This window comes from Protopterus annectens, chromosome 2.part2 (genome assembly GCF_019279795.1).
Source record: "Protopterus annectens isolate FY-2018-M chromosome 2.part2, PAN1.0, whole genome shotgun sequence".
NCBI classification, from domain to species: domain Eukaryota; kingdom Metazoa; phylum Chordata; order Ceratodontiformes; family Protopteridae; genus Protopterus; species Protopterus annectens.
The window spans coordinates 555,324,198-555,339,929 of record NC_056730.1 but is presented as its reverse complement, the minus strand read 5'-3'; the positions used below and the strand labels follow the sequence as shown (position 1 = coordinate 555,339,929).

General features: G+C 42.7%; 1 protein-coding gene across 4 annotated transcripts in view; it reads left to right on the top strand.

Moving 5' to 3' along the window:
- Nucleotides 1–15,732, top strand: part of RTKN (rhotekin) — a 1,021,076-nt gene that overhangs the window by 725,416 nt on the left and 279,928 nt on the right. For all 4 annotated transcript variants that reach the window (XM_044064015.1, XM_044064017.1, XM_044064016.1 and 1 more), the window contains exon 5: nucleotides 4,775–4,892. In XM_044064015.1, coding sequence (XP_043919950.1) covers nucleotides 4,775–4,892 — 118 coding nt within the window. The remainder of the gene's footprint in view (nucleotides 1–4,774; nucleotides 4,893–15,732) is intronic.

The following is a 15,732-nucleotide window of genomic DNA, read 5'->3' as shown; positions in this document are numbered from 1 at the left end:
TACAAAAACACAATGCAACTCCTTCTGACATTCTCTGTACTTCTCCATCAACACTCTCAGAGCAAACATCGCATCTGTAGTGCCCTTTCCCGGCATGAAACCATACTGCTGTTCACTAATCATCACGTCCCTTCTTAACCTAGCTTCCACTACTCTTTCCCATAACTTCATGCTGTGACTGATCAATTTAATCCCTCTTTAGTTACTACAGCTCTGCACATCACCCTTATTCTTAAATCGGTACCAAAACATTTTTTCTCCATTCCTCAGGCATCCTCTCACTTTCCAAGATTTCATTAAACAATCTGGTTAAAAACTCCACTGCCATTTCATCTAAACACCTCCATGCTTCCACAGGTATGTCATCTGGACCAACAGCCTTTCCATTCTTCATTCTCTTCATAGCTATCCTTACTTCCACCTTGCTAATCCATTGTACTTCATGATTCACTATTCCTACATCATCCAACCTTCTCTCCCTCTCATTCTCTTCCTTCATCATCCCCTCAAAGTACTCTTTCCATCTCCTCAACACACTCACCTTGCTTGTGAGTATGTTTCCCTCATTATCCTTTATCACCTTTATCTGCTGCACATCTTTCCTAGCTCGGTCCCTCTGTCTAGCCAATCGGTACAGGTCCTTTTCTCCCTCCTTAGTGTCCAACCTTTCATACAACTCTTCATATGCCTTATCCTTAGCCTTCGCCACCCCTCTCTTTGCCATGCACCTCATCTCCTTATACTCTTGTCTACTTTCTTCATCTCTCTGACAATCCCACTTCTTCTTTGCCAACCTCTTTGTCTGTATACTCTTCTGTACTTCCTCATTCCACCACCATGTCTCCTTGTCGTCCTTCCTCTGTCCTGATGTGATACCAGTCACCTTTCTATCCATCTCCCTGACTAGCTCTGCTGTAGTTACCCAGCTATTTGGTAACTCTTCACTGACACCCAGTGCCTGCCTTAACTCTTCCCTGAACATCACCTCACAATTACCCTTTTTCACTTTCCACCATTTGATCCTTGGTGCTGCCCATCACACTCCTCCTCCTCTTCTTGATCACCAACGTCATCCTACAAACCACCATCCTATGCTGCCTAACTACACATTCTCTGGTCACCACTTTACAGTCTCCAATCTCCTTCAAACTGGCCCTCCTACATAAGATATAATCCACCTGTGTGCATCTTCCTCCACTCTTGTATGTCACCCTATGCTCCTGTCTCTTGTTAAAATACATATTCACCACAGCCATGTCCATCCTTTTCACAAAATCCACTACCATCTGACCTTCTGCATTCCTTTGTGTAACACCATACCTACCCATCACTTCCTCATCCCCTCTGTTCCCTTCACCAACATGCCCATTAAAATCTGCTCCAATCACCACTCTCTCACCCTTGGGTACAGTCATCACCACTTCATCCAATTCACTCCAAAATTTGTCTTTCTCATCCATTGAATACCCAACTTGTGGACCATATGCACTAACAACATTCATCATTACACCATCAATTTCCAGCTTCATAAACATCACTCTAGCCAACACTCTTTTCACCTCCAAAACACTCTTTGCATACTGTTCCTTCAGAATAATTCCTACGCCATTTCTCCTCCCATCCACACCATGATAAAACAATTTGAACCCACCTCCAATACACCTAGCCTTATTCCCCTTCCATCTGGTCTCTTGCACACACAATATACCAACCTTCCTTCTGTCCATCATATCAGCTAGCTCTCTCCCTATACCAGTCATACTGCCAACATTCAAAGTTCTGACCCTCACTACCACAGTCCTAGCCTTTCTCTTCTCTTCCTGCCTTCGGCCATGCCTTCCACCTCTTCTCCTCCTTCAGCCAACAGTAGCCCAATTTCCGCCAGCACCCTGTTGGCTAACAATACTGGTGGCGGTCACTGTTAACCCGGGCCACGACCAATCCGGTATGGAAATATTTACTGGTGACTGCATGAAATGATTTGGTGAAGTTTTATGCTGGATGCCCTTCCTGACGCAACCCTCCCCATTTATCCGGGCTTGGGACCGGCACAAAGAAATGCACTGGCTTGTGCATCCCCAGTGGCTGGGTTATATATATATATATATATATATATATATATATATATATATATATATATATATATATCACTGCTACAAACTCATTGCCAAACTTATCAGTAACTAAATTTTGGAATATATGACAGAGTTACATTCAGAATTTGTATTGACTGCATTGCATACACAATTAGAAGTAAACTGTCACACAGCTCTGTCTGTCTTCACACCATTAACTTAGGTCACTTCTTTTCACTGGTTAATCTTCAGTGTTAGTGACCTTCACTCAATGTAACTTTCCTAGTCTTAACAAGACAGAATAATATCTTTTAGGTTATTCTTTGATACACCAAGCCACCTTCAATCTTATTTCTAATGGACTAAACCTGGTTCTTCTCACACTTTCTACCCCGTTATTTTCTGGAGGCATTGAACAAAACTTCACCACTGTACCAACTTTTCCAATTCAAATGGGCTGAAGACTGCCAACTTCAGCACAAGTTATATTTGAAAAAAATGTATAGATCACTTGGGGACTGTAAATCACTCAATAACTTGGTATTGCAAAAGTTAAAAATTCTGTTTAACCCTGGCCCGATGACAAAATTCACTATAAAACAGTTGTGCTATCATTTCCAAAGCCAGAGACCCGAACATGAGAACCAGTGGGTGTCTTACTCTTTTTCTTTAGGCACAAAAGTGTTCTTTTAATAATAGCCTCACCACACCAGACAGACTGTGAACTCAACTGTCTGGTCATTCATTGATTATTTACTGGAAGTACACTTCAGACAGGCTGCTGGCCTACTTTAAACTGTTCCTTTAGTACCAGAAGGACATTAACACAACCCACTCATTGGCTTATCTCAAACTTAGGAACATCTTCTCTTTAAAGAAAATTAAAATTAAAATCTTATAAAATCTCCAAACTTCCATTCACCATGAACAGAATACCATAGTCTGAGGAATACTTTTAAATGGGTTTCAAAGGAAACAAAAATCAGTTTTGTAAAGTAAAAGTTGTTTTTTTTGCAAGTTCCTGGAGGAAATACTCTGTCAGTAAGAAAAAAAAATCACACCCTTTCTATTTCTCTAACCATTGCAAACCCAGCAGGTCACATATGCTTACAAAACAGCTAACTCTTGTCTGTGTAGATACTCCACTTGTCATGGAGGCCAGCCTCCAGTTGTCATTTAGGCCAGCCTGACAAGAACACAGCTTCAGTTATGTTTACTGTTAAACATGATTTTCATTCCATCCATATTCACTCACTCAGATGATGTATTGTCTGAAAAGTACACCAAATTTTGTAGCTTAGGCTAAGATGGGGTATGTTCAATGTAGTTCACACCCTGTGATATCTTCATTATGGCACTAGATGCATACGTCATAAAAGTATCCCTGATGTACAGCACATTTTCCAGACATTGGAAAACCAAAACTATTGTGCCATTCTCAAGGCTGTCCCAACATACAAAGTCCGGCCTTACAGACCAATATTTATACTTTCTTCACTTTCTAAAAAAAAATCTGTAAATACTGCACATGCAGAAGAGCAACTCCTGTCCTATAGATTCCTCTGAAACCGATGGTATGGCTTCTGCAATGGCTATTGCATGCTCATGGTTTTGCTAACTCTCAGTAACAACAGCTTTAAAGGCATAGTTGGGAGTAAGTTAACCAGTGTGGTCACTGTTGGTCTTGCAAAGACCTTTGGCATTGTGAAGAAATCTTAATGTTTGGATTGAATGTGGCAATTAGACAGCTCTGCATTTCTTAATTCTCAGATGACAAATCCTTGAGTTGTCTTCTACCAACCGAATGAGACATCTGTCATGGGTGTATTTTGGATTCCCTTCTTTTCGTTTTTTTATTCATACAAATCAGCTTCAGAATCATCATTTTCATGTGGATAATGTCTAAAATTTATACCACTCTCTTTATGTCATAAGCAAATCTGTATCCATTGGTTTAGGAAGTGTCTTTGGTGGTGCTGAAGACCTACAGGCTAGCTTTAAGAAAAGGATGGCACAGTGGTAGTGCTGTCACCTCCCAGCAAGAGGTTCTCTGGTTCAATTCTTGGCTGGGTGCCTTCTGTGTGGAGTCTGCATGTCCTCCCTGTGTTTGTGTGGGTATGCTCAGTTTCCTCTCATGTTACAAAGACATGTGTCTGGAGTGTTTCTCCCCAGGCTTCTGCTGAAAATTGGCTTTGTTCCAAGACAGTCTTTCCTAGTTAACAAATGATAAATAAATAAATGCTATTTTGCATCACTAAGATGCTGAGTATGAGTCCTGATGAGTGGAAAGTTACTTCTCTATGTATCGTTGTCATAGCTCAACAGATCAGGTACCTATGAGCCTGGTTTTATCCTGCACTAAGCATTAGGAGACATGAGCAGAAGCTACTAAACAAAATAAAAGCAGATTTCTGCTTTTGGTACACTGTTGTTTTCTGACTATTGACATCCCCATTCTCTTGAATGCATTTTGCATTTTTTAACTAAAGGCAAGAAAAAATTATACTACTAGTTTCCCTCTTTAATTAGTGCCTCTCTCAGCTTTTCAATTAATGGTTTGAAACAATAAAAATACAATTTTTTGCACTTATGTTACTGTTAGCTTGTTCACAAATTTTGTTGCCATTCTGTTTATATCAATAGTTGGCTGAAAATCATAGGATTAAATCTTATATTCTCTTTTTCTGTTTCCACATCAGATCTACATCGCTATGCTGTCTTCTGCCTACTGCAAATTGGGGCTGAGATCTACGATACTGAGATGGTGATGGTCGACAAGACTTTGACAGATATCTGCTTTGAAAATGGAGTTGTCTTGTAAGTTTTATTTCCTTGTTGGGACATTATTATGCAGACAGAGTTTCATACTTATATGTTTAGCTCAGGCCAATCAACTTGAGACCAAGCACTTAAAATGATAGCATTAACCATTTCTATTAAAATAGTAGATATTTGTCAGATAAGTCATGATTTACATAGGCAGACTAAACATTAGATGTGCTCTTTGGCCCACAGAATATTTTAAATATTTCTGGAGGTTTCCATTTCCAGCTTGCCTCTAGTACCTAGTACTTTCTGATTGTTGGTTAACAGGATAAAGATCTTCTAGTTGCACAGGCGGATTCAGGGAACTTAGCTTAGTTTTTCGGCTTTTCCCGGTTAGGGGTCACCATAGCGGAACTCCGGTCCGCTAATAATTGGCAGTGGATTTTTATGGTGCTGAGTTGCCAGCCTGACGCCCAACCTTCAAAGAAGGCAGACCCATTCATGCATGCACCTACCTGCCTGTCTATAATGTCACTCGACTGTGGGGAGGACATGCAGACTCCACACAGAACAAGGAAGTTAAACGCTTTACATAAGGTCACATATTTTTCCATCCAGGTTCATTAATTTATGCCCAGTGTTTCGTTCATGTGTTATTCTCTATCCATATTTGTCCTGCATCCTACCTTTCCCTTTAGGCTAGATGCATGACATATGTCAAAGGTGGTTACTCAGATACCCAGCTAGTGACCAGTAGTGTCCCTTCAGTGATGGACAATCAATGTGTTGGAGACCAGGAACATTGAGCAGCCTTATACATGAGGGGCTTACATTTTGTTCTCTATTGAATTGAGGAGAGTTGTGCATTGGCACATGTGCACCTGCCTGTCTTTGAGGACATCATAGCGTTTGTGCATAGTGATGTCTTCAGCAATCTCAAGACACTCTGTATTCTACACAGTGTCTTCATCTGGTAACAGGATGCTTGTAGCTGTCTCTTCAGATCATTTCTTCAAGAATTCAGGTTTGCTGCCAAATCAATGTTGTTTATAGTGCAGATGGTAAGTCACTTACTAGGTTTTTACTTTGGAGTCTGTAAGGTGCTGCAAAAATATTCAGAGCAAGGTCATTATTGTTTTAGAAACTCTATTGTTTTATATGTAGACTTGTTTAGTCTGTGCTCTATTTTATGAATCATGTATGACATGGCTAGCCACCTGTAGGTGTGAACACTGGCTGTGGCTGATGGACACTGTTAATGTAACACACTGATCCTCATGTACAAAATGGGCTGATGATGATGCCATACAGTGCTTCACTCTTGTAGATTGCTGTATGGGCTGTTCTTGCATGATGGAAAGTATAAGTTTATCTTATATGTGTGTTATGTATAATTACCCACTGAAGATGTGTGTGCTTGTTTGTACCATATTAGCAGAATATAGTGCATCTCTTCATTTTATAGACTCATATGATCATAGGAAGTTACTAGGCTAATGGCCCTAGGGCCTTTGCAAGCCTAGCCAAGTTCTACCCTTATTTCCATGATCAGCACCCAACTCCTGTGTCCAAGAGGGACACAGGTGGAACCCCCCAGGGTGAATTTACAGTTACTCATCCAATCGTTCAGACTGCATTTGAAAAGGCCAATGTGATGCTCTGTTTGACATGAAGTGGGAATCTGTTCCAAAGGTGTGGTAACCTCTAGGAGACAAATCTGTCCCTCCAGCAGGTTTTATTAACATCACATAGCAGGTTGAGGTCTTTAGAGAGAGTAATCAATATACCATTTCATTTCTGGATATGCAGCATTTCCAATAAAGCAGGGTCAAAGATTGCCTTATATGCGAGGCAGAGATCACCTGTGAGTAGTCTGTATGAAACAGAATAAAGTGACAGTGATTTCAGATGATCCACATAGGACAGATGCTGAAGACCTTACATTTTCCTTGTGAAGAACCTTTGTGGTCTCTCCAATTGCTGCAGGTACTTGGAAAGGTACATACCAAAAGGGGCATTGTACTCTATTGGCCTGATGAGGGAAGAGTACAGGAAGGTTGTAACTTCTTTTTTTCCTGGAGGAGTGCTCTTACTTATGAGATGAGCAATACAGAATGCCCTTCTTACCACTGTGGAGACATGGTGATCAAAGGTAAGATTGCTGTTAACCTGTGTACCCAGGTCTCTCACTACAGAGTGTGTACTTAGGGTATTGCTATTGATGCGGTAGTTAGCAGGAATATCACTCTCACTGCAAGGGATGATAATATATTTTTTTGCATTGAGTTTAAGGCCATGACTTTGGCAGCAATCATTTGTTTGTGTAAGACCTTCTTGTAGAATGTTGACATCATTTGGAGATTCTATGACCGCTCCCAGTTTGCAGTCATCGGCAAACTTTGTCAGCCACAGACCTTTTAGTTTTTGCTTGCACTTCAGAGAAATAGATTCCAAAAAGTAGAGTTCCCAGGACTGATCCCTGTGGAACACCACTGGTTACAGGTCTGCTGTTGGAGGTGGATTCCCCTATTTTTACTATATGCTTTCTATCAGTGAGCCAGTTAGCAACCTGTCAGCAACAGGTTAGCTATGTCCACAGGCTCAGTGTATGTGGTATCCCTATCTACCAGTTTGCCACAAATCTGGGCCTTTCCTTTTAGGTTACGGATGTAACTAAAGGACACCTTATGGTTGACTTTAGCTGAGGAAGCAAATTTGGATTCATAGTTTGCTTTGGAGGACTTCACAAGTCTTATTTGCTTGTTTAAGCTGAGGAGGGAGTGTTTCCAGTTCAGGGCTTACTCCCTATTACTCTTAAGACAACCATTTCTTCCTCTTGTTGTAAGGTCTGTTAATGGCAGTTGTCCACCAGGTAGGTTTGCTGTTCCTTGAGGAGCTTGCTTTGTGCTATCAGATATGGCTGAGTCAGTGCAGTTATACAGGTGTTTGTCTAAAGCATCGGTGCAGAACTCAGCATAGTTGCCAATTCCATCTGAGGGGGGGTGAGGGTGTAGTGACGCTATTTATACCATCCGATAAAAGGTTGTAATCTGCTTTGGAAAAGTTTTTTAGTTTAATTGCTGCTGGGTGGGGTGGGGGGCAGGTGTGATAGCTACTTCAAGTGAGACTGATTTATGGTCAGATCTCACCAGGGAAGATCTCGCAGTGAGGGTGCTACAGTCATCCCCCATATTGGTAAGCACCAGATCCAGGATGTTGGCACCTCTTGTAGGGGTGTCAACCAACTGGTCCAGGGCATTGGAATTAATGAATTCAAGGAACCTTTGGGCAAGAAAGTTTGAGCATGAGTAATTTACCCACTCAATGGATGGGTAGATAAAGTCACCCAAAACCATGGTGTTTGGATGTATCTTGATAGAGTCAAGTAGATCCAAACAGGCAGACTGGGTGTCCTGATTCATGGAGGGGGTACTGTAGTCCATAGCCATAATGACTTGAATAGGTGACCCACCAACAGTTAATTGTACCTGAAGTATCTCCAGGGAATAGTACTGTTTAAGCAATCTGGAGGTGTATTTATCTTTAATGAATATTGATACACCGGCTCCTTTAGTTTTCACACTTTCAGTTTGTGGTCTGAACATGTGGAAGGAGGTGTAACCCAGTATGGCTGGGGTGCTCTCCACAGCCTTGAGCCAGGTCTCTCTGGCTGCACAAATGTCTGTGTCTTCCAAGGTGAGGACTGCTTTCAGTGAGTGTATTTTCATGTTAAGACTCCTACCATTTAGAAGTATAACCTTGAGGTTGTTTTTAGATGGAGTTTTTATGTCAGGAATTTTGCCCTTGAGACACTGCCTAAAAAGGCAGTATTGGGGTGGCATGAGCCTTAGTCAGTAGCTGAAACCCCAGGGGTGACAGATGAAGACTATTTCTGGCAAAGCATCGAGGACTGTCGATCATGTCACCCCAAGCTGACAGATACTGGATCCCCTTAGAATGACTCCAGAAGCTAAGCCAATTATTGAACTCAATCATTTTCTGTTTGTAGTCAATCACTTTCTGTTTGTAGTGAGGCATCATTCTAGGTGAAGATAAAATGCTGCTGAGGGCTAGGAACATACTTGAATGAGACACATTATCTGAGAGCTCAGGCATATATCTCTTCATGTAGTCCAGAGAAGTATGTCTCAATTCGTTCACACCAAGATGGACTATGATGGAGTCATAAAAGTACCTGTTGTTGAGAGACTTGAGTGCATGTGTGTTATGGCAGATCCTAGCACCTTACAGACTGCTGACCATAACCTTTTCCTTGTCCAGCCTGGTGAGAGGGCCATCTGTGTGTCTTACGATGGAATCACCTGTGACTGATATGTTTGTTTATGTGCTTTGCCTTAAGGGCTTGACAGGTGCGACACTGGTACATGAGCTGTTATGTGTATTGTGCCCTGTAGAGGAAACATTATGTGTAGCATGCTTGTGTTTGTGTTTGGGATGTCTCTGGTGTTTAAGTATGTTTCTGGTGAGGACCTCCACGTATGTAGGTATGTGTGATATGTGCCTGGGTGGAGTAGGAGGTAAGCTTTTCATGCTGACAACCTGCTCATTGCCACATGCACTGACTGGTGTGTGAGAGAGCATGGATTCAAGGTGCTTAATATAGTTGCATCTCTCACATGTTGAGCTTGTGTGGACTAGGAGTAGAGGGTTGTTGGTGATCATGAGTCAGTTGCCTCAGGATGCCCATGTCAACCAAGCTGGCTGGCAAAACTGTGAGATGTTGTCCATCCAAAGTGTTAGGTAAATTTATGTAGTCAGGAAAAGAAATCACACTTAGGAATGGCTAGTGTTTAAGAGGTATGTTGGTACCTCTGAGGCTAGGCTTAGTGTTCTACCTGAAAGTAACCCAGGGCCATGAAAAACCTCTGGAGGACCACAATCAAAGTGCTAAGGGAATATTTAGCAAGCAAAACATTTGCATCTATAGCCACCTGTGATAACCACCACTACATGGGAGTGCAGAATGGTGGACTACATGCAAACAAGCACAGATGCTTGGCTTAAAATAAAACAATAAATAAACCTTTTAACTCAAACTAGCCAATAAGGGCACTCTGTCTGAGCTTTAGTCAAATCACCATCAATTAGACAGGACCCAGACAGCACACCACAAGGGTGCAGAAGGGCCTTCGCCAATAACGACTGCTTGAATTTGATGCTCAGAAGTTACAGAACAGACCCAAAAACAGCCAGTCTGTAATTGGGCTATGCTACAGCTGAACTAGTATAAGTGAAACGTGGTAAAAAACAGTTCAGACAATTCAAACAGACAGTAGAATGCAAATGCAAATTAAAGTGCAATATAAGAGCAAACGCAGGTACTTATAGTTAGCTGGAAGTAACAGATGCCTCAGATCTTTCAGTATCTCAGTGAAGAGCTGGTTTAATGCTCAAGTGATACCAAACAGTCTAGATTAGGCAAGTCTGAATATGGCCTGTGCTATAAAATGCAGAAGTACTAGAAATTCAAAGTGCATAAAATCACAGTCACAACAGCAAAAAAGAGTTTAAGTAAAACAGCACTACACCAGCAATTCCCAGCTTAGAAGGGTGTAGGCCACACTCTCCTGCCACAAGAGTCTAGACCACAAACCCTCCCAATGTAAAAGAACTAGTTTTGGAGCCCAAGTGCTTAAGTCAAAAGTAAGGCACCTCAGCTTAAAAGACACAACAAACCTTCAGCCAGCAATTTCCAACCTATAAGGGTCTAGGCTATCATCTCCTGCCACAACAGTTTAGACCACAAATATTCCTAATGTAAAGTAACTGGTTTGGAACCCAAATTCTTAAACCAAAATAAAGACAGAATAATAGGCACAATAAGCCTTTACTAGCAATTCCCAGCTTAGAAGCATGTAGGCCACACCGTCTTGCCACAAGAGACTAGACCTCAACTCCCCTAATGTAAAATAACTGGCTTGGAGCCCAAGTGCTTAAACCAGTGCTAAGACACAATGAGCCTTCAACCAGCAATTCCAGTTTAGAAGTGTGTAGGCTGTTCTCCCCTGCCACAACAGTTTAGACAACAAAAACTTCCTAATGTAAAATAACTGGTTTGGAACCCAAGTGCTTAAACCAGAACTAAGACACTTTCAGTATTAAAAGACACAATGAGCCTTTAACCAGCAATTCCTAGCTTAGAAGGGTGTAGGCTATCCTATTCTGCCACAGCAGTTTAGACCACAAATCTTTGTAATGTAAAATAAGTGGTTTGGAACCCGGGTGCTTAAACTGGAACAAACACACAATAAGCCTTCATCCAGCAATTCCCAGATCAGAAGGGCAGAGGCTACCTCTCCTCCCACAAGAGTGTAGACCATAAACCTTCTTAATGTAAAACTATCCTGAAGCCCAAGTCCTTAAACCAAAACTGAGAGGTGTAGAATAACAATTACCATTTAATCAGGCTGCTAATGAGTAATAAATACAGCAGAATAAATGCAATTGAACACTTAAGAACAAGCCGCAAAAGTAAAATAAAGTAATAAAGTACGAAGAGACAAATATAGTAAAAGGAGCTGAATAAAGTGTATTTTTTTCTTTAGTAGTAAGGGAGGAAACAGAAGATAATTCAAGGTTAAGAAACTAAGGGTGGGCCTTCCCAAATGATCTAATTGTACTCAGTAGAATAAGCTTTTGTGATAAGACTGGGAGAAGTGTCCAAGATCAAATTTATAGTAGAGACGGGCAACTCAAAATCAACCAATTTTTAGGAAAACAGCAACAGTTGGGCAGGTGGGTGGAAAATATATCAGAACAGAAGCAAGGCAATCAACAAGTTAAGAGCAGTACAGTAACAAGCAAACAATGCAGGCAGAAAAACAGTGATAAGTGCAGCATAGAGTTATTAAATATCACTGAAACAGAGCAAATGCAAAAAAATATACTTATATCAGCTTGATATTTCAGATGATTTTGTAGTCACAGGCACAAGAAAGCTCTGAGCAGAATTTGTAAGTTTTTTATACCAGCAAGATGAAAGACTTTTATAAAGTTAAACCCAGAGGCCAATCAGATAAAAACACAAAAGCTACTGACCAGTAGTAAATAAAATGGAGACAGATATCAGAACTGAAGCAAGGCAACAGATGAGCTTAGAGCAATACAATAGCAAGCAAACAATGCAGGCAGAAAAATAGTGATAAAAAATAAATGCAGCACAGAGTTATTAAATATCACTGAAACAGAGCAAATGCAAAAATATGCTTATATCACCAACTGCACCTAATTCTAGCAAATACGACATACATGGGTGTCAGGCGCTGTGGCTGTTAGTCTAGTGCTGTAGGGCAAGCTCTGAGTGATGGCTGTGTGGCTGGGAGAGGGACAGCTGACATGTCGGACGATGGAAATGCAATACAAGCAAATGTGGAGGGCAACATGGCTAATGCTCGAATGCGGCATGCGTTTCGCCGTGCTGACTTTCTCCAAACCCGCGAATGGATGGCGAAATGGAGCCGGTTTGAGCGGGCTTCTCTTAGGCCAGTAAAGGCCAGTAATTTATCTTTCAACCCAGTTGAACCCAGGTGAACACCCTGTATCCAAGGCAGGCGATGAGGTGAACAGGATGAGAGAGTAACCACATGAGAGGACCAGGAGTACCAGGAGAGAGGGAAAGGGGTTTGGAAGATTTTTTGTCAAATTGACAAAGTTTTTTATTGTAACACGATTTTAACCGAGAACAAAAACGAAAAGCGAAGCAGATTTAACATCAGTAGAAGAATACTGCCGTTTCGCATGATGGTTTTGTTATTGCCGCCAATTTGTACGCAGCCAGGCTTATAAGGAACTGGCTGGTGTGGGCTTGCTTGAGACCTGGCTGACTGTAGGAGGAGCAGACGGCAGGAAAGAAGTGGAGAAAGATGGCTGTAAAGGAGAGCCAGAGCAGACAGTGGTGATGAGCAGGTAAGCAGCAAAGCAACCCCTTCGTGGTGCGGTGCTACCGCCACCACTGGATGCTGTGACGCAGGCCGTGGGCACCACAACCCAGGGACGGGGCCTCGGCAAGTTTAATTCAAGCCCTTATGGCCTGATTTTTCAGCGCCAGGCGCGAGGTAAAGAAAGAGGCCCATAAAGTCAGTATTTACGGTGAAGGCCAGTGTTCACCATAGACTCTTCATGTGGCGACTGCTGCAAGATGTCGCCAGACTGGGAAGAAGGAGCACACTACCAGCAGGAATGCGACAGTTCAAAGGTGATGAGGAGTATGAGAGAAGTGAGTCGGGGTATAGAGGAAAGGCGAGCTTTCATTGGCTCCTCCGTCAGGGGTCCTTGGATTGTAGGTGAAAATAATGACACCACTGCAACACAGGGCTGGCCAAGTACGATGACTACTGTATTGTTCAGTCAGACCATGTTTGTTCAGTACGGGAAGTCAGCTCTGTCCTGCTTGTGTGAACCCTTTGCCGGTCCTGGGAGGATGCTACTGGGGAACAGGATCCTTGGGGAGCTTCAGCTTGGCTTAAAGACAAGACAGTATCGGTAAAAAGTTTAGCATGTTGAGAAAGGACTGCAGCTTTTAGGCCTTCATGCTTGGGGCTGGGCCTCCTGCGCCGATAATACTGTCGACACTATTGCCATGGAGCCTCCTGCAGCGTGTCGACCGTTCTGGGTTGGGGGTGTTGGGGTGTGGGAAGTAGACATAAAGCTAAGGCCAAAGTGGTGCTGCCTCTGAAGACCCCCAGGGAGGCCCCCATTATTGCCATTGAGGAAGAGAGGGGTGGGAGGAGAGGGGGCTGGGTGGGGTTACCAGGAATGGGAGAACCACTGATTCGAATGTGGTAGTGTGTGCAGGCATGGTGGTAGTTTGAGACTATGTAGACTGAGGTAAAGAAATGAATACTACACTAAGCTAAATGAGGTTAAATTGCTGCGAGGTCAAAGGCTGGGAGTCTTGGGATGCTGCCTGGAGTCTTGGCTTGCTGGGGATGCTTGCTGTAAATGGCGAGGATTTAGCAAATTGGATTTTTTAGAGGAGTTGTCAGAAGGATACATGTCAGAGTGCCTTTGGCCGCCTTTCATAGCCTTTTTCGTTTCCCTTTGGCGTTCCTTCTGCGCGAATTGTTTCAACACCGCTTGATTCAGCATGATGGCAGAGGAGAGCTCATTGTGATTGTAGACATGGGCCGACATGTTGGATGTAAGGCGTGGGGTCACAGGGCGCATGATGCGCATGCGGCGGTATTAAAGAGACTGGAAGAAAGAAGAAGCAAGTTGCATGTAGGAAATGTGACCTGCGCCATGTGGGCGCGCGGGCACTTTGTTGGAAGGCCACATGTCGGCTACGAATGCTGGGTGCCCGGGACCCTAGGAGGGACCCCGCCATCACGGACGGAGATGGCGGCACCTGCTGAGGAGGAGGCTGGAGTTTCCTGTGGGCATGATCACTCTCATTTGGCTCATCCTCATTTCATTTGCACTGAGAGGGACAGAGCTTTGAGAGACTTATTATCAAAAGGCGGCTGGGTACTGGGGTGGGAAAAAGGCATTCAAGGACTTAAAGAGCCAACCACCTCACACCTTGTATGACCCGTGGCTGTGCCAGACGAGTTTCAGAAGATGCTTCTTCCTTTGGGTTAGGGTGTGGTTTTAGCAGTGTGGTTTACTGGCTGGAAGCTCGGGCGGAGACATGATCAAGGTCATGCATCTCCACAGAGCAGCAAACAACCACGCGCATCTTGAGGAGTTAAGCGTCTACCTGGGCATGTGAGCCCTATGTGTGAGCGCCTATTAGGCAAGATTAACCTGTCTTGTCTGACTGATCCCACAAACCTTTCTGGTTTGGTTGAGGTGGAGAGGCTGGGAGGCGCTCGCCCAGCCCCCAACAGCAGCTTTTAGGATTTGGTAGTGCAGTGAGTTCTCCTTACGCGGTGCGCAATCGCACAAGGTGGGTGTGATGCCAGGTCACCTGTCACGTTCTCCCCTTAAAACCCCCGGAGGAGAGGCGGAGTTAATGCCAGGGAAGTTGTTGTGTGCTGTATGTATGCTGGCGGTCATTAAAAGTTTGAGTTAGTGCCATGCACACACGTTGTCGAGTCTCTTTTCTAAGGTAAAAGAATACGACAATATCAGTATGGTATTTTGATGTGTTTTGATGTGATTATGCAATAAGTATGTGTGGTTGAATGTAACAGTGTTAGCATGTTTTACATATGCTGTTAGTTATTTTACTGTATGTTAAACAGAAAGTGATATATGAAGAGAAGACATCTGATCAGATAATCCATCTGTGATGTCAAGAGAATGAACTTAATAAATCTTGTTTCTTTCTCCTTTAAAGACTATACATTTATAGTAACTGTATCTCACAAAGCATCATCCCTATAAGAAGTGATTGTGGTGCCTGTAGTTTAAGTTATGTTTGTGTAGCTTAAGTTGGTGTGGACCCTGGTTAGGTTGACACATGGAAAGTGATTGTAGCTCACAGCTCAAAAAGGAAGGATTATCAACTTTAAAAATGATCCATCATAGCATTCATTTATGCATTTCCTTCGTTGTGTTAGAAGTGATTATCCTTGTTTGCTTAACAGTCCAGACTAATATAAAAAAACAACAACAAAAGTGAACACCTGCATGGTATTATATGTCATGTCAAGGTTACAGGCTAGCAATGAGCTCGTGTGTATGACGTGTGTCCTTGATATAGGTGTATGCCCCTCTGGCCAAATGTGTGTGATTAAGCATGCTTAGGGGGCCACTCTGCTGTAGCTTAACAGTTTTGCTGTGATTTACCGTATCGACACTTGATAACTATCCCTCAATGGTGATATCACTCTGCAGTCATACTGATTGGTTTAGAACAATCTTTTTTGAATCAATGTTCTTAGCATGTATTTTTTTCTTCTCATACTCAGGTCTTATTTATTTACCC